This window comes from Artemia sp. Qi Xiang Cuo, chromosome 9 (assembly GCF_049724085.1).
Source record: "Artemia sp. Qi Xiang Cuo chromosome 9, ASM4972408v1, whole genome shotgun sequence".
NCBI lineage: Eukaryota > Metazoa > Arthropoda > Branchiopoda > Anostraca > Artemiidae > Artemia > Artemia sp. Qi Xiang Cuo.
In genome coordinates, this window is record NC_142802.1 from 30,870,738 (window position 1) to 30,897,229 (window position 26,492).

Here is a 26,492-nt window from a genome sequence, read left to right on the forward strand (position 1 = left end):
AGTGGATGTCTTAGACTAGTGATAGTGCTGTACTGTGGTACGAATTGCTTGTGAAAAACCCAAATGAATTAGTTGAAAATAAAGTTTTAACAAGAAATGTCTGAAAAGTTTTTTTTTTTGGGGGGGGTGGGGGTGATGACAGAGTGGATGTCTTAGACTAGTGATAGTGCTGTACTGTGGTACGAATTGCTTGTGAAAAACCCAAATGAATTAGTTGAAAATAAAGTTTTAACAAGAAATGTCTGAAAAGTATTTTTTTTTGGGGGGATGGAGCGATGACAGATTTGATGTCTCAGACTAGTGATAGTGCTGTACTGTGGTACGATTTGCTTGTGAAAAAACCCAAATGAATTAGTTGAAAATAAAGTTTTAACAATAAATGGCTAAAAAGTATTTTTTGGGGGGTGGGGGCGATGACCGAGTGGATGTCTTAGACTAGTGATAGTGCTGTACTGTGGTACGAATTTCTTGTGAAAAACCCAAATGAATTAGTTGAAAATAAAGTTTTAACAAGAAATGTCTGAAAAGTATTTTTTTTTGGGGGGGGGGGTGGGGGCGATGACAGAGTGGATGTCTTAGACTAGTGATAGAGCTGTACTGTGGTACGAATTGCTTGTGGAAAACCCAAATGAATTAGTTGAAAATAAAGTTTATACAAGAAATGTCTGAAAAGTATTTTTTTGGGGGATGGAGTGACGACAGATTGGATGTCCCAGACTAGTGATAGTGCTGTACTGTGGTACGAATTGCTTGTGAAAAAACACAAATGAACTAGTTAAAAATAAAGCTTTAACAAGAAATGTCTGAAAAGTATTTTTTTGGGGGGTGGGGGCGATGGCAGAGTTGATGTCTCAGACTAGTGATAGTGTTGTACTGTGGTACGAATTGCTTGTGAAAACCCAAATGAATTAGTTGAAAATAAACTTTTAACAAGAAATGTCTAAAAAGTATTTTTTGGGCGGTGGGGGCGATGACAGAGTGGATGTCTTAGACTAGTGATAGTGCTGTACTGTGGTACAAATTGCTTGTGAAAAACCCAAATGAATTAGTTGAAAATAAAGTTTTAACAAGAAAATGAATTAGTTGAAAATAAAGCTTTAACAAGAAATGTCTGAAAAGTATTTTTTTGGGGGGTGGGGGCGATGACAGATTGGATGTCTCAGACTAGTGATAGTGCTGTACTGTGGTACGAATAACTTGTGAAAAAACCCAGATGAATTAGTTGAAGAGAAAGTTTTAACAAGAAATGTCTGAAAATTATTTTTTTTTGGGGGGGGGGCGATGACAGAGTGGATGTCTTAGACTAGTTATAGTGCTGTACTCTGGCATGAAGTGCTTTCAAAAACCCGGATTAATTAGTTGAAAATAAACCTTTAACAAGAAATGTCTGAAAAGTAGTTTTTGGGGTTTTGGGGCGATGACAGATTGGATGTCTCAGACAAGTGATAGTGCTGTACTGTTGTACGAATTGCTTGTGAAAAACCCAAATGAATTAGTTGAAAATAAAGTTTTAACAAGAAATGTCTGAAAAGTATTTTTTTTTTTTTGGGGGGGGGGATGGAGCGATGACGGATTGGATGTCTCAGACTAGTGATAGTGCTGTACTGTGGTACGAATTGCTTGCGAAAAAAACCAAATGAATTAGTTGAAAATAAAGCTTTAACAAGAAATGTCTGAAAAGTATTTTTTTGGGGGGGTGGGGGCGATGACAGATTTTATGTCTCAGACTAGTGATAGTGCTGTACTGTGGTACGATTTGCTTGTGAAAAAACCCAAATGAATTGGTTGAAAATAAAGTTTTAACAAGAAATGTCTAAAAAGTATTTTTTGGGGGTGGGGGCAAGGACAGAGTGGATGTCTTAGACTAGTGATAGTGCTGTACTGTGGTACGAACGAATTGCTTGTGAAAACCCAAATGAATTAGTTGAAAATAAAGTTTTAACAAGAAATGTCTGAAAAGTATTTTTTTTGGGGGGGGGGGGCGATGACAGATTGGATGTCTCAGACTAGTGATAGTGCTGTACTGTTGTACGAATTACTTGTGAAAAAACCCAAATGAATTAGTTGAAAATAAACTTTTAACAAGAAATGTCTGAAAAGTTTTTTTTTTGGGGGGGGGGGGCAATGACATAGTGGATGTCTTAGACTAGTGATAGTGCTGTACTGTGGTACGAATTGCTTGTGAAAAACCCAAATGAATTAGTTGAAAATAAAGTTTTAACAAGAAATATCTGAAAAGTATTTTTGTTTTGGGGGGATGGAGCGATGACAGATTGGATGTCTCAGACTAGTGATAGTGCTGTACTGTGGTACGAATTGCTTGCGAAAAAACCCAAATGAATTAGTTGAAAATAAAGATTTAACAAGAAATGTCTGTAAAGTTTTTTTTTGGGGGTGGGGGGCGATGACAGATTGGATGTCTCAGACTAGTGATAGTGCTGTACTGTGGTACGAATTGCTTGTGAAAAAAACCCAAATGAATTAGTTGAAAATAAAGTTTTAACAAGAAATGTCTGAAAAGTATTTTTGGGGGGTGGGGGCGATGACAGAGTGGATGTCTTAGACTAGTGATAGTGCTGTATTGTGGTACGAACGAATTGCTTGTGTAAACCCAAATGAATTAGTTGAAAATAATGTTTTAACAAGAAATGTCTGAAAAGTATTGTTTTTTTGGGGGGGGGGGGGCCGATGCCAGAGTGGATGTCTCAGACTAGTTATAGTGGTGTACTATGGTACGAATTGCTTGAGGAAAACACAAATAAAGAAGTTGAAAATAAAGTTGTAACAAGAAATGTCTGAAAAGTATTTTTTGGGGGGATGGAGCGACGACAAAGTGGATGTCTCAGACTAGTTATAGTGCTGTACTATGGTACGAATTGCTTGTGAAAAAACACAAATGAATTAGTTAAAAATAAAGCTTTAACAAGAAATGTCTGAAAAGTATTTTTTTGGGGGGTGGGGGCGATGGCAGATTTGATGTATCAGACTAGTGATAGTGCTGTACTGTGGTACGAATTGCTTTTGAAAACAAAAATGAATGAGTTGAAAATAAAGTTTTAACAAGAAATGTCTAAAAAGTATTTTTTGGGCGGTGGGGGCGATGACAGAGTGGATGTCTTAGACTAGTGATAGTGCTGTACTGTGGTACAAATTGCTTGTGAAAAACCCAAATGAATTAGTTGAAAATAAAGTTTTAACAAGAAAATGAATTAGTTGAAAATAAAGCTTTAACAAGAAATGTCTGAAAAGTATTTTTTTGGGGGGTGGAGGCGATGACAGATTGGATGTCTCAGACTAGTGATAGTGCTGTACTGTGGTACGAATTACTTGTGAAAAAACCCAAATGAATTAGTTGAAGAGAAAGTTTTAACAAGAAATGTCTGAAAATTATTTTTTTGGGGGGGTGGGGGCGATGACAGAGTGGATGTCTTAGACTAGTTATAGTGCTGTACTCTGGCATGAATTGCTTTCGAAAACCCGGATGAATTAGTTGAAAATAAAGTTTTAACAAGAAATGTCTGAAAAGTATGTTTTTTTGGGTGGGTGGAGGCGATGACAGAGTGGATGTCCTAGACTAGATATAGTGCTGTACTGTGGTACGAATTGCTTGTGAAAAAACCCAAATGAATTAGTTGAAAATAAAGCTTTATCAAGAAATGTCTGAAAAGTATTTTTTGGGGGGTGGGGGCGATGACAGGTTGGATGTCTCAGACTAGTGATAGTGCTGTACTGTGTTACGAATTACTTGTGAAAAAACCCAAATGAATTAGTTGAAAATAAAGTTTTAACAAGAAATGTCTGAAAAGTATTTTTTGGGGGGGTGGGGATGATGACAGAGTGGATGTCGTAGACTAGTGATAGTGCTGAACTGTGGCACGAATTGCTTGTGAAAAACCCAAATGAATTAGTTGAAAATAAAGTTTTAACAAGAAATGTCTGAAAAGTTTTTTTTGGGGGGATGGAGCGATGACAGAGTGGATGTCTTAGACTAGTGATAATGTTGTCCTGTGGTACAAATTGCTTTCGAAAACCCAAATGAATTAGTTGAAAATAAAGTTTTAACAAGAAATGTCTGAAAAGTATTTTTTTGGGGGGTGGGGGCGATGACAGAGTGGATGTCTTAGACTAGTTATTGTGCTGTTATCTGACATGAATTGCTTTCGAAAACCCGGATGAATTAGTTGAAAATAAAGTTTTAACAAGAAATGTCTGAAAAGTATTTTTTTTGGGGGGTGGGGTCGATGACAGAGTGGATGTCTTAGACTAGTTATTGTGCTGTACTCTGACATGAATTGCTTTCGAAAACCCGGATGAATTAGTTGAAAATAAAGTTTTAACAAGAAATGTCCGAAAACTAGTGATAGTGCTGTACTGTGGTGCGAATCGCTTGTGAAAAACCCAAATGAATTAGTTGAAAATAGAGTTTTAACAAGAAATGTCTGAAAAGTATTTTTTTTTGGGGGGGGAGGGGTTGGGGGTGACGACAGAGTGGATGTCTTAGACTAGTTATAGTGCTTTATTCTGGCATGAATTGCTTTCGAAAACCCGGATGAATTAGTTGAAAATAAAGTTTTAACAAGAAATGTCTGAAAAACATTTTTTTGGGGGGGTGGGGGGTGGGGGCGATGACAGAGTGGTTGTCTTAGACTAGTTATAGTGCTGTACTCTGACATGAATTGCTTTCGAAAACTCGGATGAATTAGTTGAAAATAAAGTTTTAACAAGAAATGTCTGAAAAGTATTTTTTTTGCGGGGGGGGGGTGGGGGCAATGACAGAGTGGATGTCTCAGACTAGTGATAGTGCTGTACTGTGGTATGAATTGCTTGAGAAAAACCCAAATGAATTAGTTGAAAATAAAGTTTTAACAAGAAATGTCTGAAAAGTATTTTTTTGGGGGGAATCTGAGCTAATTAGGGTTTTTTGACCGTAAACTCTTGTTTTTTGCAAGAAAATTATGGAAAATACAATTCTCTGGTTCAAATGTGAAACTTAAGTCCTTTTTTAGGATCGAAAAAATTAACTGTTTCTGTAAAATCTGAGCTAATAAGGTTTTGTAAGTAAGTAGCAAACTCTTTCTTGAATTCAACTCATGGATACACAATACAGAAATTATAAAAAAAATTTGTAAATTTACAGACTTCATTCAGAGTGGATGTCTTAGACTAGTTATAGTGCTGTACTGTGGTACGAATTGTGGTACAGAAATTATAAAAAAGATTTGTAATTTCCAGACTTCATTTGCATGCAATAGATACCGAGAGTTCTATGACTCCTCCCCGCAATGAATTCTAAGGATTTTATGAGTCCTCCCCACAATGAATTCAGATGGTATTAGGACTCATCCCCCTAGCCATAACTCCATTCAACCTTGAGCGGAGGTATAAAAGTTTGATGAAGTACTTCTCTACTTAACAACTACATTAATAGCTTCCAAGATGATAGGACTGTATGACACAGAATTTATCGGTTTGAAAAAATCATCTCGTGGTTTTATATTCGAATGTGCATTTTTATTATTGTCTATGGAACTCGAAGAAATTGACTGTTATCATTGGGTAGTGAACTATAACATGTTTGAGTATGATAAAAGCTTGTGGAGTACTTCATTACGTCATGTAAACAGACTGGGATCCTACGATAGAGTGATTACACCACTTAATAATGCTGGTTGGGAACTGAGAAATGTTCAGGAGGAAGTCAGTGAAATTTGCAGCTTCACATTTAAAACTTCGCTTGAAGTTTCACATTTGAACCAGAGAATTGTATTTTCTATAGTTTTCTTGCAAAAAACTAGAGTTTACGGTCAAAAAACCCTAATTAGATCAGATTCCCCCCCTCCCCCAAAAAAATACTTTTCAGACATTTCTTGTTAAAACTTTATTTTCAACTATTTCATTTAGGTTTTTCACAAGCAATTCGTACCACAGTACAGCACTATCACTAGTCTAAGACATCCACTTTGTCATCGCCCCCACCCCCCTCCATCCCAAAAAAAAATACTTTTCAGACATTTCTTGTTAAAACTTTATTTTCAACTAATTCGTCCGGGTTTTCGAAAGCAATTCGTACCACAGTACAGCACTATCACTAGTCTAAGACATCCACTTTGTCATCGCCCCCACCCCCCGAAAAATACTTTTTAGACATTTCTTGGTACAACTTTATTTTCAACTAATTCATTTGGGTTTTTCACAAGCAATTCGTACCACAGTACAGCACTATAACTAGTCTAAGATATCCACTCTGAATGTAGTCTGGAAATTTTTTATAATTTCTGTATTGTGTATCCATGAGTTGAATTAAAGAAAGGGTTTGCTACTTACTTACAAATCCTTACTAGCTCAGATTTTACAGAAATAGTTTATTTTTTCGATCCTAAAAAAGGACTTAAGTTTCACATTTGAACCAGAGAATTGTATTTTCCATAATTTTCTTGCAAAAAACTAGAGTTTTCGGTCAAAAAACCCTAATTAGCTCAGATTCCCCCCAAAAAAATACTTTTCAGACATTTCTTGTTAAAACTTTTCCTTCAACTAATTGATTTGGGTTTTTCTCAAGCAATTCATACCACAGTACAGCACTATCACTAGTCTGAGACATCCACTCTGTCATCGCCCCCCCCCAAAAAAAAATACTTTTAAGACATTTCTTGTTAAAACTTTATTTTCAACTAATTCATCCGGGTTTTGGAAAGCAATTCATGTCAGACTACAGCACTATAGCTAGTCTAAGACATCCACTCGGTCATCGCCCCCCCCCCCCCAAAAAAAAATTTTCAGACATTTCTTGTTAAAACTTTATTTTCAAATAATTCATCCAGGTTTTCGAAAGCAATTCATGCCAGAGTACAGCACTATAACTAGTCTAAGACATCCACTCTGTCGTCCCCCATCCCAAAATAAAAATACTTTTCAGACATTTCTTGTTAAAACTTTATTTTCAACTAATTCATTTGGGTTTTTCACAAGCAATTCGTACCACAGTACAGCACTATCACTAGTTTTCAGACATTTCTTGTTAAAACTTTATTTTCAACTAATTCATCCGGGTTTTCGAAAGCAATTCATGTCAGAGTACAGCACTATAACTAGTCTAAGACATCCATTCTGTCGTCGCCCCCCCCCGCCCCCCCCCCAAAAAAAAAACTCTTCAGATATTTCTTGTTAAAACTTTATTTTCAACTAATTCATCCGCTTTTTCGAAAGCAATTCATGGCAGAGTACAGCACTATAACTAGTCTAAGACATCCACTCTGGCATCGCCCCCGCCCCCCAAAAAATAATGTTCATACATTTCTCGGTAAAAATTTATTTTCAACTAATTCATTTGGGTTTTCGAAAGCAATTTGTACCACAGGACAACACTATCACTAGTCAAAGACATCCACTCTGTCATCGCCCGCACCCCCCAAAAAAATACTTTTCAGACATTTCTTGTTAAAACTTTATTTTCAACTAATTCATTTGGGTTTTCTAAATCAATTTGTACCACAGGACAACACTATCACTAGTCTAAGACATCCACTCTGTCATCACCCCATCCCCCAAAAAAATACTTTTCAGACATTTCATGTTAAAACTTTATTTTCAACTAATTCATTTGTGTTTTTCACAAGCAATTCGTACCACAGTACAGCACTATCACTAGTCTAAGACATCCACTCTGTCATCGCCCCCGCCCCCCAAAAAATACTTTTCAGGCATTTCTTGCTAAAACCGTATTTTCAACTAATTCATTTGGGTTTTTTCAAAAGTAATTCGTACCACAGTACAGCACTATCACAAGTCTGAGGTATCCAATATGTCATCGCCCCCACCCCCCCAAAAAAAAACTTTTCAGACATTTCTTGATAAAGCTTTATTTTCAACTAATTCATTTGGGTTTTCACAAGCATTTCGTACCACAGTACAGCACTATCACTAGTCTGAGACATCCAATCTGCCATCGCCCCCACCCCCAAAAAAATACTTTTCAGACATTTCTTGTTAAAACTTTATTTTCAACTAATTCATTTGGGTTTTTTCACAAGCAATTCGGACCACAGTAAAGCACTATCACTAGTCTGAGACATCCAATCGTTCATCGCTCCATCCCCCCAAAAAATACTTTTTAGACATTTCTTGTTAAAACTTTATTTTCAACTAATTCATTTGGGTTTTTCACAAGCAATTCGTACCACAGTACAGCACTATCACTAGTCTAAGATATCCACTCTGTCATCGCCCCTACTCCCCAAAAAATACTTTTCAGACATTTCTTGTTAAAACTTTATTTTCAACTAATTCATTTGGGTTTTTTCACAAGCAACTCATACCACAGTACAGCACTATCACTAGTCTGAGACATCCAATCTGTCATCGCCCCCACGCCCCAAAAAAATACTTTTCTGACATTTCTTGTTAAAGCTTTATTTTCAACAAATTCATTTGGGTTTTTCACAAGCAATTCGTACCACAGTACAGCACTATCACTAGTCTGAGGAATCCAATCTGTCATCGCTCCATCCCCCAAAAAAAATACTATTCAGACATTTCTTGTTAAAACTGTATTTTCAACTAATTCATTTGGGTTTTTCACAAGCAATTCGTACCACAGTACAGTACTATCACTAGTCTGAGACATCCAATCTGTCGTCGTCCCACCCCCCAAAAAAATACTTTTCAGACATTTCTTGTTAAAGCTTTATTTTCAACTAATTCATTTGGGTTTTTCACAAGCAATTCGTACCACAGTACAGCACTATCACTAGTCTGAGAAATCCAATCTGTCATCGCTCCATCCCCCCAAAAAAATACTTTTCAGACATTTCTTGTTAAAACTTTATTTTCAACTAATTCATTTGGGTTTTTCACAAGCAATTCGTACCACAGTACAGCACTATCACTAGTCTGAGACATCCAATCTGTTATCACTCCATCCCCCCCCCAAAAAAAAAATAAATTCAGACATTTCTTGTTAAAACTTTATTTTCAACTAATATATTTGGGTTTTTCACAAGCAATTCGTACCACAGTACAGCACTATAACTAGTCTAAGACATCCACTCTGTCATCGCCCCCCCCAAAAAAAACACTTTTCAGGCATTTCTTGTTAAAACTTTATTTTCAACTAATTCATTTGGGTTTTTCACAAGCAATTCGTACCACAGTAAAGCACTATCACTAGTCTAAGACATCCACTCTCTCATCGCCCCACCCCCCAAAAAATACTTTTCAGACATTTCTTGTTAAAATCTTATTTTCAACTAATTCGTTTGGGTTTTTCACAAGCAATTCGTACCACAGTACAGCACTATCACTAGTCTAAGACATCCAGTAAAAATGACTCAAACCCCCTTTAACTGAACCCCCTTTACCTGAACCCCCGTGCAACTCAACCACATTTAACTAAACCCCGTGTAACTGAATCCGCATGTAACTGAACCCCGTGCGACTGAACCCTTGTGTAACTCAAGCCCCATTTAACTAAACCTCCGTGCAACTGAACCCCCCATGTAACTGAACCCCTGTATAACCGAAACCCCGTACAACTGAATCCCCGTGCTACTGAACCCTCGTGCTACTGAACCCTCGTGCAACTTGACCCCATTTAACTAAACTCCCGCGTAACTGTACCCCCTTTAACTGAACCCTCGTGCAACTCAACCCTCCATGCAACCCATCTCCCTCAAACCACTTTTCAGCCATTTCTTGTTAATTTTTTTTTATTTCTAAACTATTTTATTAAATTGACAATACTGTCCAAAACATCACTTGTGTATTATACAGTACACAATCCCCCCATCTCCTCCGAAAGACTTTTCAGCTATTTCTAGTTAAAAAAATTTTATTTCAAGTAAATCCTTAATAGGATCAAATTCGCAAATCCTACACTTCAATTCGCAAATATCATTACCCCTTTTTAAATGTCAATCAAACAATTCTTATTGTAGTGTGCAATTTTTTAATAACAAAGCCTACACACGTGTACACACTATGGTTTCAAAAAACCCATCTGATTGAAAACATGAAAGGTGCCAATGAACGTAATCTCCCCGAAACACGTCAAACTGTTTCCAAGGCAGATTAGCCATTTAAAATACACGCTTAAGTATAATGCCATAGCCATGGGTTTTTCTTGCGCAATTCCAATTTATATTTTCTTGTAAGTTTAGAATCAACAGCAATTCCAATGTATATTTTCATGTGTAATTAGTATTCCCTATGGGCTAACTACTGTTGTGTTGTGCATTGGTGCGTACACATCAGCTAAATCAATGTGTGCATTGGCGTGTAGACACGTTAGTGTTCATTGCTTGCAGTGATGCAAAGACATCTACTGATTTACCAAGTACAATGATTCGTTGAAACTTCAGTATTCATTGCTTGCAATGATGAGTAGATTCCTTTATTCAGAGTCCATTGATTCCTCGAGAGTGCCCTAGAAAACGACCTTGATTTCGGCCACCACAGTATCCAGAAGGCCTCATTCTATTGACATTCCCGTCAACATGTCCTGAAAACGTCAACTTAATACCCTCAGCCGTTCTGTTGATATTGCATATCCACTTTTTGTTAAACTGGATGTGTATTGTGGTTACTTTTGATCACAGTTCATATAATTATCCAGTATGGTCATTCCCTATCTCACCCGTTATAAAACCCGGACCGGGGTGCGAGTGCTCCAGAGAACGTAGAAACATAAGCGGCGTCAGATCTTTTCACGGGTAGACAAGTCAGACGCGAAACAATCGGAAACAAGTGGAAACCCGCAATTACGAATAATGCACTTTACGCGAAACAGGAAACAAGTGGAAACCCGCTATTAATAACTGCGCGAAGAAGTGGGAGGAGCTTTTTGTTCGCACCGAGAACGAAGACCAGAAATGATCTGCGATAAGCTTACTGGATAATTATATGAACTGTGCTTTTGATTTAGTATAAGAAACTCCTAAACATTCTTCAAAGTTTCACCTTTATACTCTTGATCTTTTCTGAAACACTCAGTATAAAAATTTCCCATTTTCCTAATGATAAATCCTGCATGTAAAACATTATATTAATTGCATAATTTACAATTATTATTACAATTCCCCCGGGGCTGTGGGGGCATGGCATCCCTGGAAGTATGGCTATTACACCTTTTGTCTAATTTGAACAAAATTATAGTTACATAATTTTGACCATTTTTGAAGAGAGGGGACACATAAAAGGGCTAGGAGGGGAGGGGGCTGATTTTCCTTCAATATCTCTTCAGCATCCACTGAAAACACCTTAAAAGTTCAAACCTAATACCCTCAGCCGTTCCTTAGATACCGCTGATATTCTCTTTTCACAACCAGCAAGGACAAGGTGTGCTTTGATTGTCTTTGGCATCCCCTCAACAATTTTTTAAAGTTTCACCGTAATAATCTAAGTTTTTTTGGAGACCATTGATCAAACATTCCCTGTTTTCTTGATAAGAACCTTATGTTATCATATATGCTAACAACGAGCAACTTGTATAGCCTCCAGCCCTTGAACCAGAGGCTGGAAGGGTGGGGGGTTTGTCAACATCGGAGGCAAAGTTATTTGACCTTTGGCCTATTTTGAACAAAACAGTTACCTCTAACTTTTCATCAGATAAACTTGGTGAAAATAAAGTGCGGAGGGGGATTCCCCCATCACTTTTTTTTCTTAAAAAGGTAACTAGAACTTTCGATTTCCTATTGAATGAGCTTCCTCCAAAGTTCGTGCGAACACCTCTACCATAAAAAAACCGTCAACTTTAGACGCACACCTTTTTGGTCTTTGTACTATTTTCAACAAAATGACTATTTCAAAATTTTGATCGGTTTCATTCGAGAAAAAGAGGCGTGGGAGGGGTGCTGGTTTTCCTCCGATTACTTTTAACTCTTAAATAAGAGGCACTAGAGCTTTTGGTATCCAATCGAATAAGCCCCCTCCAAAGTTTATATAACCATCTCTTCCATAAATATCTTATATTTTAACAATGGGTAACTAGCGAAATTACTGTCCTTGACCCGAGGGTTGTCAACCCTTGAGGTATAGTTATATTTTCTCTGGACCGCTTTGAATAAATGACCATTTCAAAATTTTGATCATATCGATTTGGCTGAAGCAGGGCGTGCGAGAGGGGATGGGTGCCCTCCGATCGCTTTTGGCTCTTAAAAAGGAAACTAGGACTTCGACTTCCAGTCAGATGAATCTCTTCTAAAGTTTATACGACCATCACTTCCATAAAATTCTTATGTATTAATAATGGGCAATTTGCATAACTTACAACCCCCGTCCCTGGTCTGTGGGGTTTTGTCAACCCCAGAGGCATTGTCATTTGACCTTTAGACTTTTTTGAACAAAATGATTATCTCAAAATTTTGATAAGATGCGTTTTTGGAAAAGAGGGCTTGGGGGCTGGTTGCCCTTTGGTTTCTTTCGATTCTTAAAAATGGCAATAGAAATTGAATGATCACTCTCTAAGGCTTATAAGACAACCCCTTACATATGAAGTACCTCTAAGAAAAATAATAATAAAACAGTGAAGCCTTATGGCTCTTTACTATTGGCAACGCTACCACGTTACCTCTGATAAAGAACGCCAGTCGGTTGCTTTACCCTTACGTAGTAATAACAAACATAAACTGACGGAAGTTAGGAGACAAACATCCATGTACGTTTTTGTCTTATCTGTCTTTATACCTTAATTTAAATTATTCAAGAACTTCTTGTAAACCACCCTTTAAAAAAAGATAGTTCATTGAAAGTGTGCCATCAGTTGCTTCTGTTGAGTTTTCACAATAGGCCTAGTGGAAAATGAAAGTCCGTTAATGGAAATTTTTTTTAAAACGGTTATATGTATTGCTACATTTATTAGATATCAAGCAAGATTTCGCACAATATTATTATCCAAATAATAAAAAAAATTATAAAAAAGAAGTTTTTCAAACAAAAGTAATGAGCTACATTCACCCAAAGACGAGATAAAATAAAGAAACATATTTTTCAAGCGTAAAACTACCGTTAATTACTATTTATAAATAAATGACCCCCCCCCCCAAAAAAAAAAAAATTACAATAAACATAGGAATCAAACTCAAAACGAGCAGAAACTAAGACGAGTGGGGCTGGCGTCCCCTGTGCCTTCTAAAGACTACAAGATAATTCACACTTTACTGAAAAAATCCTTATTTTGAGCTGTTTTATTTTTTTATAATACCAAAAACAAAATTGCCATCTTCACCAAGATTATAGACAAAAAAAAAAAAAAAAAAAAAAAAAAAAAAAAAAAACACGATTAAGAGTTTAATATGTATACCGTTTATCATTCCTGAAAGTTTTAAAAGTTTTAATTAATGGTAAATTGGGTTTCATCTAATTATTAGTGGTGATTTATGGTAGTTTTACGCTAAAAAATTAACTTTGGTTTAATATAGCTCTTTACTTTTTTTTGAAAATTTCTTTTGTGGAAAAAACTTTGTTAAAATTAATTGCTGTTATTTTTTAATTGACAAGTCATTTTCATTGGTTAAGAAAAGAATTTTTTAAGTATTTTCAATTTTTCTCTATGAGAATCCAGATTTTGGCTTGCCATTCACATGTTGGGCATAATTTTTAAACGATTTTAGCAATATTCACCTTTTTGACAATCTGGGTTAACATAGCATACTTTGATTTTGTTCTACACCTCAACTTTCCTGTAGATGAAACTCAATACCCTATTTTGTCCCTAGTAAGAGCAGAAGTAGTAATAGTAGTAGCCCTGAATGACTCAAATTAATACTTGATATATATTTCTAAGACGTCTTATTGACAACCAAGATACACATAGTGCCTCTTGATTTAGTTTCAAAGCAGTATAAACTTTCCCTGAAATTTTCTACTTAATACCTATTTCAATCCTAAAATATTTTGCCTGGATATCTTGACAACCTGGTCTGTTATGACAATATGGATGCACTTAAACTATTTTGATGTAGTTCAATAGTAGCAGTTATAATCGAAATAGCAGTAGTAGAAACAGTAGCAATTTTAATTTAGACCAACGCCCCCCTCCACGTTCCTGAAAGTTTCATATTTATACCATATTACCATTAGCCTTAGGAATAGTAGTACTAACAACAATAGCAGTAATAGTATGCCCATAGTGCATTTTTATTTCCTAATGCTCGAGTTTCTTTGAGCTGATACGCCTTTTTGACAGGTATTGCATCAAATATTTGTGTTCTAGTTAATGATAAAGCGTTATATCTAATTCATCGGCTAGAGCTTAAAATGGACTTTAATCAACTGTCTTATGACTAGGTGGCTCTGTTGTACGTATGGTGGAAGGTTTCCTTGGCAATGATACGTTTGTTCGCGGCATGAGGCGATATCTAGATGAAAACCAATTCGACAATTCCGAAATGATTGATCTGTTTGAAGCATGGCAGTCTGTGGCAGACGAAGATCAACTCAATCTTGGAGGAGCAACAGTTCAAGAAATCATGAACACTTGGACTCTTCAAATGAATTTTCCGCTAGTAACGGTCACGCGCGACTACACTACTAGATCTGCTGAACTTCGACAGGTTTTTACAAAAAAAAGAACTAATTTTATACGTTAATCTATCCTTCATTATATTCATTTTTGAAACTTTTTTAGACTAGTTCTCAGGTTTTAAATTATCAGCTTTAAAATAAAAAATAGTAAGTGAAAGAATAATCAAATGTATGCAAAAAGGCAAATACTATTTTATTTTTCTTCTGCCTTGTTTTTCATCAGACTGGAAATTACTGAGGGGGCTGCCTAAAAATGTAATTTTCTTCGTCTTTGTGAACTGTTAAGAAGTTATTTACAAGAATTTTGACTTTTTTTTATTAATTTATTAATTTTTATTTATTCTTTCAAACTGTAAAGCTCATCAAATCAGAGACAAAAACTGATAATAAAAGTTCGATTGAAATAGTTCGTTTCATGTTGAGTTTTACATTTAAGTGGGAAGATAGATAGATAGGTAGATAGATAGATAGATAGATAGATATATTTATAATCCATATAAGAATACAATAATTACTCAACAATCCATAAATCCCCACAAAGGCTCCATGTTAGTTTTCTTATTCTTAGCTTAAGGAAAAACACTGAAAAGAAAAATAAATTTTATCGATTTAAGAAAATGAGGCCTATTTTGTTTTCTATAAAAATCAAGCGCCGAAAGATTAAGTTGATTTTAACTATTTGTTTCCTTTTGTTATAGGAGAGATATGTGCGACCACCTTATAACGGAGAGCCTGAGCCTTATAATTGGTGGATTCCAGTTACTTACACTCAGGATTTCTCTTCAGAGTCAATCTATTGGTTCGAAAACATTCCTGGACCTGTTAATGCCATTAATGCACTATTCCCTGAAATGCCAGTGATTATGAATTTAAGGGCTAAAGGTAAATATAGATTCTTGTCTTGTGATTTTCATTTTCTTGTTTAGGGTTATTTTCTAAGGGCAGCCAAATAAGTCTTTCCGAGGGAGAAAGTAAGGTTTGAACATTTTTTTTCGTCCGAAAAAATATTGTCAAACTTCGCACTTTACTATGAATGTTTAATTTTCAAAGGAGTAGCGTGCCTCTTTTTTCCTTACAACACCCTAGTACGTTTGGCTGAATAATACCAAATCAACTCAGAGTCCAAATATCCTACCAAGTAGGCTAATGGTTTACACCCTTTAGTTCCTTTGCTCATCAACTGTCTTTTAGAAAAACTTGTCCTACGTGGTATTTTCTTCATCTTTGACGATTTACAATTTCTATTTAGTTCTTATGATTTTTTTTAGTATTTTTTTAGTATCATATGATTACAATAACAAAAGAAATCAAACGGAGGACGATCCGAAGGCAATTTGTTATTGATGCTCCGAGGTTGACTGCGGTTAATAGTCCTGCAAAGGATAGAAACAATGGTGTGGTGTTGTATTCACAAAACAGAAGGATTGAACTCTTTGTTGTAGGTTTATGGTGGGAAGAAATCTGTTCAAGAAAGATGCGAATATGCAGAATAAGCGCAAGTCCTGTGACCAATATATATTGTTTTCCTTTTCCCTTATGCTTGATTTCAATAATAGAAATTATTGGGTCTCAGCCTTTGTCTTTCACTCAATTATTGTAAAGGTTCAAATGCTTCGTAGGCCCTACAGCAATGAGAACATTTTCCAGTAATTACTGTCTGTAACTCTTTTCCCCTATTTCTATTTTCATCAAAATCTATTATTCTTGTAGTTGGCTTGTAGTCGACCAACACTTTTCCAACTAATTTTAACTTTGGATGCAAATACAAATCTAGTGAACATACACCATGTCTAAACCAAATTTATGAAAAAGGCATCAAGTGACAAAAGCGCCCTTTTACTGTTGTCAACTCAATATAAAAATATATGGCATACATTATATTGTCTATAAGACAACAAATTTTTTATATATATATATATATATATATAAGAATAATAAATATTATTGTAGTGAACATGATTTTATTTTTCAAATTCTTGAGAAAAAATTAAATGATTGATTTTATAATCACTGTAAAATTTTCAAGTGGTTTTAAACTTTGCACAATAGTTCAAACTTTGTTGCTTAATACCCTACTACGAAAATATTGCAAAACAATTCTGAGAGAATAGGGGGATATATAATATGGTATGTTAGATAAGCCCTCCAACTTTTACTACTTGGTAAATTTTATGCGCTTACCTAAGAATATATTTTCGGTTTTTAAAAGTATAGCATATTTAAAGTTAGAGCTTAGCTGAATAGTATTCTTCTGAAATTTTTCTGAAAATAATTTTCAAATATTATAGCAATTACTTACAGTTCCTTTCACAAACCGATGATTAATTCGGTCACACATTGCCAGCACGCTCACCGTGCTCTGGCTTGCCTTCTTAAAGATGCTTCTGATAAAGGGTGTAGTCTTCATATTTGTGCCCTTGATCTTTCTAAGGCTTTCGACAGTATTGAACATAGTCAGCTCTTTATTCTCTTTATAGTCACGGCATTTACTTTTCACTTATTTTTCTTTTTAAGTTTTGGTATAGTAAATCTTATCTTTGATTTAAAACTAATGGTGTTCTTTCTTCTTATATTGTCCTTGTTCGTCGGGGTGTGCGGCAAGGAGGATTTCTATCTCCAAATTTTTTTAATTTTTATATTTCTAGCATCCTTGAAAATATTTTTTCTGTGCTTTGTTGGGTTAACTGATATTTCTTATCTTGCTTATGCTGATGACATTGTTCTAATTACCCGGTCTAAATTCAGACTATCACAGATGGTTCATAAAGTTTCTTATTCTTTTACTAAAATCGGTCTTTCGCTTAACGTTGGTAAATGTGAGTATCTTTCTTTTAATTTTTCATCCTCTCCTAAGCCTCTAAATTGGAAAAATTTTTTCGTCCGGTATTACACTTACCAAAAATTTAAAAACTCTTCGGGAGTGTGCTGTCCAGGATGCCAAAGCGAAGATCCAGATTGGTTACTCCAAAATTCTAGGCAATCGAGGCAAATATAATCGTATTGCCTTTGGAAAGCTCTATTCTACTTTTTCAGATCATTCTGTTCTTTACCTTTCTGGGCTTTATCCTATTTTTAGGAATAAGGATTTTAGTGATATTCGAGTGGCCTATTTCCATTTTTGTAAATATCTTCTCTATTTTCCTCTTTGGTATAGGAATAAAAAAACAATAAATAGTTTTACTTTCCTATTATTACTGAGAAGCTGAATGGTTTGCACGAAAGACTTTCGGGAACTGCGTATAGGCATTTGTCACCTCACCAGGGTTTGATCCGTTTGTGTTAATTAATTTTTATTTATTTAATGTTTTTCTTGTTTAATTGTTATTGGTGATTTTTTTTTTTTTTTTTTTTTTTTTTTTTTTTTTTTTTATTGTACTCCACTACTTATCTTGTGATGTAAGTGGGTTATAAATAAATATATATATTAACGGTTCAGATTTTATAGCGATTTGTCGCAGTTTCTGGTGGATGGAAATGCTGCCTAGATACCTTAACAGGGGCGTAATTTGCTATGGGGCAGGGGGAGTGGGGCAACTGTCCCCTCCAAGACTCCAGACCTCCAGACCCAAGGATTAATTTCGTTCTAATATAAAGTGTAGTACACTGTAGTACATATATTGTTTAGCATACTGTTTAAAATGTAGAGAAAATCACTCCACTCTCAATACCTAATTTACCTCAAATTTTGCTCTTAAGCATGTATCAGGTATCAAGGCATCCTCTTTAGAAGGATGTTGTTCCACCCCAGGCTAGAAGGTCTGAGCTGCCGCATGAAGGGGAGCTATATATCAGCTGTCATTTATGTTACAAAGCAAAATGCATTCCTTATGCATTTGTATTAAAATTAATTTAAAAAACTTTCTGAAAAATAAGGTTTTCAAAGAAAAGTAAAGGTCATTTTAAACTTAAGCTCAGTATATAACAAAACCTGTTAAAGTTTAAAATAAGAACGACCAGAAATTAATATTAAAGAATAAATTAAACTAAACACAAACAGAAATTAAATAACAAATTATAGCAAAAATATAAAACAAGTAATAGTGGAAATGAATAAATATCTCTTAAAGCGAGTAATGCTTAGATTGAATATGAAAATCAAGCTTAAACCGAAAAAAATATTTTCCTATTAAAGTATAAATGAAAATTAAAACTAACCGAAATTACATAAAAAATCAATGTAAACAAACATACAATAGATATTAATGTAAATTAATAAATAAATCTTAAACGACTGAAACTTAAATTGAATATGCAAATCAAGCTGGAAACGAACAAAAATCACCACAGACAAGAGTTTGGGTATGACCTCCTTTTCTCACTGTAAAAGTCTAAAACCTAGTGCGTCATTGGCGCTTTTCTGAAAACCAATTTTATGAAAAATATTTTCTTTTTACTTAATATTGAAAATAAACATTAAAATAATAGTAAGATTTCTGATGAGCTTTCAGCAATTAATATCATTGTACATCAAATATTCAGTTTAATTTATTAGCTCTTTTTAAAGTTGTTAAAGACGAATATAGTTTTACTAAAAGCAAGTGTTTTGGATACTGCCTCCTTTCCTAACTGTAAATAAAAACCAAAAGCCTTCTGCGTCATCGGCGCTTAACTGAAAACGAATTATATTACAAATATTTTCTTTTCTAGTTCTTACAGCATTGAAAATAAAAATAAAATTACAGTGAAATAAACTAATCTTCAACTGATGGATCTTTCAACAACTAATATCATTATTCATCAAATATTCAATTTGATGTTGTTTATACTTTCCAAGACTGTTCAAGACGCATATAGTTTTCAGTAAAGTGCCAATGACGCAGTAGGTTTTGGCCATACGTAAAGGAGTTTTTGTTATATGATCTTTGAACTATTTTTAACAAAATGACTACCTCAAATTTTTTATCAGATGTATTTGGGGAAAAAGGACTTGGGGGGGGCATTTGTCCACTGATACCTTTAGACTCTTAAAAAGCGAATCAGAAATTTCAATTTTCAATCAAATGAGCCCCCTTTGAAGTTTATACGACGATCCCTTCTATATGAAGTGCCTCTGGGAAAAAATAAATGGAGTGGGGGGGGGGGGGGGAGGCTAGATGCCCTCCAATAAATTTTGACTCTTAAAAAGTGAATTAAAATTTTCAATCTCCAATCAAATGAGCCCTTTAAGAAGTTTATACGAGCATTCCTTCCATAAGAACCATATATACGCCCAGGGCATAACTTACAGCACCTGTCCCTGGGCCCTAGGGGGTTGTGTCGACCCTGGAGGTTTAATATCTGATGTATGAACTATTTTTTAACAAAATGGTCACCTCAAATTTTTATCGGATGGGTTTATCCATCCGATAAACCCAAAGGTGTGGAGTGCGGGATGGGCTAGCTGCCCTCAGATCTTTTTAATTCTGAGAAAATGAACTACAACTTTTAATTTCCATTCAAATGAACCCTCTCTGAAGTTTATACGGGCCTCCCTTTTCATAAGAACCACATACGGCCCCAGGACGTAGCTTACAATGCCTTTCCCCCGGGCCCTGGGGGGATGTGTCGATACCGTAGATTTTGTTATCTGACCTTTGAACTATTTTGAAGAAATGGCTCTTTTAAAGTTCTTATTGGATGGGTTTGAGCAAAATAGGGCGTGGAGAGGGGGGTTAGTTGCCCTCTGATCTCTTTTGACTCTTAAAAAGTGAACGAGATTTTTCAATTTCCGATCATATGAGCCCTTCGAAGTTTATACGAGCATACCTTCCATAAGGACCATATATGCTCCCAGAGCAATACTTACGACGTCTTCTCCAGGCCCTGGGGGGATTGTGTCGACACAGGAGTTTTTCTTATCCGAGCTTTGAACTATTTTTATCGAAAAGGCCATACGTAAAGGAGTTTGTGTTATATGATCTTTGAACTATTTTTAACAAATTGGCCACCTCAAATTTTTTATCAGACGTATTTGCAGGAAAGAGGCTTGGGGGGCAGTTGCACTCCTATCACTGTTTAATCGTAAAAAGAGCGCTATAAGTTTCGATTTACATTCGAATGATTCCACATTGACATTTATACGACGACCACATCCACATGATGGGACACTGGGAAAAAATAAATGGAGTGGGGGGGGGATTGCTGCCCTCCAATAACTTTTGACTCTTAAAAAATGAATTAAAATTTTCAATCTCCAATAATATGAGCCCCTTAAGAAGTTTATACGAGCATCCCTTCCATAAAAACCATACATGCCCCCAGGGCATAACTTGCAACGCCTGTCCCTGGGCCCTGGGGGGTTGTGTCGACCCTGGAGTTTTAATATCTGATGGATGAACTATTTTAACAAAATGGTCACCTCAAATTTTTATCGGATGGGTTTATCCATCCGATACGCCCAAAGGCGTGGAGGGCGGGAGGGGCTAGTTGCCCTCCGATCTTTTTCATTCTGAGAAATAGGACAAAAACTTTTAATGTACGTTCAAATGAACCGTCTTGGAAATCTCTGTGGGCCTCCTTTTCATACCAACCATATATGACACAAGTAAGCAGCGTACAATACCTGTCCTTCAGGACCAGGTCGTTTCTGTTGGTACTAGAGTTTTTGTCTCCTGACCCTTGAACTATTTTGAAAAATGGCTCTTTTAAAGTTCTTATCGGATGGGTTTGAGAAAAATAGGGGGTGGAGAGGGGGGTTAGTTGCCCTCCGATCTCTTTTGACTCTTAAAAAATGAACGAGAACTTTCAATTTCCAATCATAGGAGCCCTTCGAAGTTTATACGAGCATACCCTCCATAAGGACCATTTATGCCCCCAGAGCAGAACTTACATCGTCTTCTCCAGGCCCTGGGGGGGGATTGTGTCGACACAGGAGTTTTTCTTATCCGAGCTTTGAACTATTTTTATCGAAAAGGCCATACGTAAAGGAGTTTGTGTTATATGATCTTTGAAATATTTTTAACAAAATGGCCAACTCAAATTTTATATCAGATGTATTTGGGGAAAAAGGGGTTGGGGGGCTAGTTGCCCTCTGATCACTTTTGACTCTTAAAAAGGGCACTAGAACTCTCGATTTCCAATCGAAGGAGCTCCCTTTGAAGTTTATATGGCGACCCCTTCTATATGAAGTGCCTCTGGGAAAAAAATAAATGGAGTGTGGGGGGAAGCTAGCTGCCCTTCAATCACTTTTGACTCTTAAAAAGTGAACTAGAACTTTCAATTTCCAATCAAATGAGCCCTCTGGGAAGTTTATACGAGCATCCCTTCCATAACAACCATGTTTGCACTGAGGGCATAACTTACAACGCCTACCCACGGGCCCTGGGGGGGCTGTGTCGACACCAGAGTTTTTTGCTATTAGGACTTTGAACTATTTAAAAAAAAAATGTCTATCTAAAAATGGTATCTGATGCATGTAGGGCGTGGAGGAGGGGGGGGGGGGCGAGGTGCCTTCCCATATAATTTTACTCTTAAAATGTTAACAATTGCTTTCAATTCAAAATAATACTAACACTCGTCACAGGTTATATAAGCATCCATTCCGTAAGACATATATATACCCCTAGAGGATTACTCATAACACCTGCCTCCGGGCCCTGGCAGATTCAGTCGACACAGAAATTTTTTCTATATGTCCCCCGGGCCCTGGGGGGATGTGTCGACATCGGAGTTTTTGTTATCTGACCTTTGAACTATTTTTAATCAAATGGCTATATATAAAAATATTTCGGATGGGCTTGGAGAAAAAAGGGTGCGTGGTGCGGGGCTAATTGCCCTCGGATATCTTTTGACTCTTAAAACTTGAACTAGAACCTTTAATATCCAATCAAATGAGCCCTCTCTGAAATTTTTACCAGCATCCCTTTCATTGGAACCAGATACACCCTCAGGACAACACTTAGAACGCCTATTCCCCGGGCCCTGGTAGGATTTTTTGTTATCTAATTTTTGAACAATTTCCAAAAAACTGGTTATCTCATAATTTTTAGCGGATGGGTTTGGGAAAAAAGAGCGTGGGGGGGTAGTTGCCCTTAACTCTCTTGACTCTTAAAAAGGGAAATAGAACTTTCGATTTCCAATCAAATGACCCTTCTACGATGTTTATACGAGCATCCCTTTCATAAGAACCATACAGGCCCTTAGGGCATAACTTAGAACGCCTTCCCTTGGGCCCTGGGGGTTGTATTGAATCGTATTTTTTCTTATCCGACCTTTGAACTCTTTTTAACAAAATGTCTATCTCAAAATTTTCATCAGATGGGTTTGGAAAAATAAGGCGTGGGGGGGGGATAGCTTCCCTCGGATCTCTTTTGACTATGAAAAAGTAAGCTCGAACTTTCAATTTTCAATCAAATGAGCCCTCTATGAAGTTTATACGAGCATCCCTTTCATACGATCCATATATGCCCCAGGGCATAACCTACAACGCCTGCCCCCGGGCCCTGGGGGGGTTGTGACGACAACTAAGTTTTGTTATGTGACTTTTGATCAATTTTTAACTTAATGGTTATCTCAAAATTTTTCTTGGATGCATTTGGGGAAAAAGGGGCGTTGGGAGGGGGGGCTAGTTGCCCTCCAATCTCTTTTGACTCTAAGAAACTGAACGAGAATTTTTAATTTCCAATCAAATGAGGCCTCTCTGAAGTTTTTACGAGTATCCCTTCAATAAGAACCATATATTCCCCCAGGGCATAACATTTAACGCCTATCGTCGGGCCCTGGGGGGCTGTGTCGACCCCGGATTTTTCGTTATATGGTCTTTGAACTATTTTTAAAAAAAGCTCTCAAAGTTCTTATCGGAAGGGTTTGAGGAAAAAAGGGCGTGGGGGGGCTAGGTGCCCTCCAATGTCTTTTGGCTCTTAAAAAGTGAACTAGAACTTTCAATTTCCAATCATACGAGCCCCCTTTGAAGTTGATACGAGCATCTGTTCCATAAGACCCATATATGCCCCCAGGGCATAACTTACAAGGCCTGCCCCCGGGCCCTGGGGTTGTGTCAACACCGGAAGTTTGTTATATGTTGTTTGAACTATTTTTAACAAAATAGCTATCTTAAAATTTGTATTGGATGCATTTGGGAAAAAGAGGTTTAGGAGGGAGGGAACTGGCTACCCTCCATCTTTTGACACTTAAAGAGTGAACTAGAACTTTCAATTTCCAATCAAATGAGCCCTCTCTGATGTTTATATAAGCATTCCTTCCATAAGAACCATATATGCATATGCCCCCAGGGCATAACTTATAACCCTTGCCCCTGAAGACTGTGGAGGGAGTGTCCTGCTCGAAGATATAATTTCCAAAACTTTCAATTACATTGAACTAAATGGCTATATCAAAATTTTAATTGGATGTGGTTGGGTAAATGTTGGGCGTGGAAGGGGTGTCAGTTGCCTTAGAATCACATTTGACTATTAAAAAAGGATTCAGCCATTTAAATTTTCAACCGAATGAGCCTTTTCTGAAGTTTTTACGATAATGCTGTCTATACAAAACCTTAGATGCCCCCAGGGCATAACTTACAACCCTTGCCTTGAGGGTTATGGGGGGACTGTCATCCTGAAATTCCTAATTTAAGGAACTTAATTCCACTTCTAACAACTTAGCCTTCTCGGGGTTCCGATTGGAGGTGCTTGGGGAAAAGGTCGGCATTAACAGATGAATATTTATGCCCCAACCACTTTCTAGTATTAGAAAGGTAACTAGCCTTTCGAATTTCCGCTCATACTAGCACATATTGAAATTTCTATGGCATAGCTATCTATAAAAACCTTATATACCCCCAGTGCATTACTTACAACCCTTGCCCTGAAGGCTGTGGGGGAGTCTCTCCTCAAAAACATAATTTATATCTGGAAATCAACTACGCTGACTCTTCAATACGAAGTGCCCTGCTCTAAAGGAAAAAAATAATAAATAATACATTTTGCCAACATCGTCCTTATATGGCCCCCAGGCATAACTTAAAACCCTTGCCCTGAGGGTTGTGGGGAGTGTCCTCCTCAATAACTTATTTTTTTATCGGGAAATCAACTACGCTGAACAAAATGGCTATCTTGAAATTTTGATTGGATGTGTTTGGGGGAATGATGGGCGTAAGGGGGGGGGGGGCTAGTTGCCTTCCAATCACTTTTGTCCCTTATAAAGGGCACTGGAACTCTCGATTTCCATTCGAATAAGCCCCCTTTGAAGTTTCTACTACGACCCATTCCATATAAAATGCCTCTGGGGAAAAACAAATAATAAATAATAATAATAATAAAACTTTGGAGCCGTATGGCCTTTACTATAGGCAACGCTATAGCGTTGCCTTTGACAAATCAGCTCTAAGTAAAATTATTTGGAAAGAAAAATTCCTCCAAAAAGGAAAAATCTAGTGTGCGTCATGACCAACTGACCAAAATCAGGAAGTGTGGTAAATGTAAAAAAAAAGGAGAAAAGCATCGTCTGATTTTTTCGTAATTAGCAAGTCCGAATGATCTCAAATGTCAGCCATTATGGACAATTTTCACATATTCTCGAATAGCATATCATGTACCTTGAGGGATACGTGAATTATAAGCTGAAAGTGACTGTTCTAGTTAGAGATATTGAGTCCTTCCAGACCCTTATTTTAATTTGGGCATATTCTTACAAGTTTTATTTTTCGCTTTTCAGGTTACTACCGGGTAAATTATGACAGTGACAACTGGGCTTTAATACAAGAATATATAGCAGCAAATCCCATGACTGTTGATGTCATAACTAGAAGTCAGCTTATTGATGATGCTATGAATCTTGCTAAAGACGGTCACCTGACTTACGATTCTGCTCTTGGTATGACAAAGTTCTTAGAAAATGAGCTAGAATGGATGCCATGGGAGACTTTTGACAATAACCTCCCATTTTTGGATAATCTTTTAGGAAGCAGACTTGCTTATGGTGATTTCAAGGTAAAATGCAATCTGATTTTCCTTTTGTAACTTGGGTTATTATGGTGACTCTCGATATTCTGGTAAAATAATTTCTCCGCTTCTAGAAGCATGTCACAGTCATCAACAAATCATTTAGGTTAACCCTATAAAAATTTCAAAATCGAAAGGCATGTACTATGATGACTAATGAAAAATCGTTGATAAACGGTTAGCAGGATTGTACAAACATAACTAAAATGGTCAAAACCAACGTTCCAATAGGCTGGATGGCCGTTTTCCTGGTGCTTTTGATTTCACCATTGTGCAAAAACTTTTTTCTTGAATAAAAGTCTTTGTCCAATAGGGTTCTTGGTAATGAATTGTAAGTAATTATCGTGCTATTGGAAACTGGACGTCCAGAATAAAATTGATATATATATATATATATATATATATATATATATATATATATATATATATATATATATATATATATATATATATATATATATATATATATATATATATATATATATATATATATATATATATATATATATATATATATATATATATATATATATATATATATATATATATATAAATATATAAATATAAATATATATATATATATATATATATATATATATATATATATATATATATATATATATATATATATATATATATATATATATATATATATATATATATATATATATATATATATATATATATATATATATATATATATAGGCTATATACTATCCTTAAAAACGAGCAATAACTGTGTATTTATGCATTTTTTCTCGAAAACGGCTACATATTTTTTCGGCAAAAAATTTGTATCTTGGGATATTCTCGCATAAAAAAACAATTTAGATAGGTCAGAAGTCTGAGAAAATTAGTTAAGAGACTTAATTTAGATGACGTCATGTACTATGTTAGTACATAATATAAGTATATCTTATGATATCATGTAAACATTTTCTTATAGAATTTCATACATAACATAAATAAGATTGTTGAGTTTCCAACGCATCAGTTATTTATATAATTAAATAAGAAAAACAAGTTTTTTTAACTGAAAGTAAGGAGCGACGTTAA

At 35.9% G+C, this 26,492-nt stretch overlaps 1 protein-coding gene across 1 annotated transcript in view; it reads left to right on the forward strand.

Annotated features, from left to right (window-relative positions):
• LOC148948560 (aminopeptidase N-like) overlaps positions 1-26,492 on the forward strand; it is a 200,755-nt gene that overhangs the window by 136,258 nt on the left and 38,005 nt on the right. Inside the window, exons 9-11 of the mRNA XM_089094466.1 lie at positions 14,281-14,546; positions 15,216-15,399; positions 25,150-25,424. Coding sequence (XP_088950592.1) covers positions 14,281-14,546; positions 15,216-15,399; positions 25,150-25,424 — 725 coding nt within the window. The remainder of the gene's footprint in view (positions 1-14,280; positions 14,547-15,215; positions 15,400-25,149; positions 25,425-26,492) is intronic.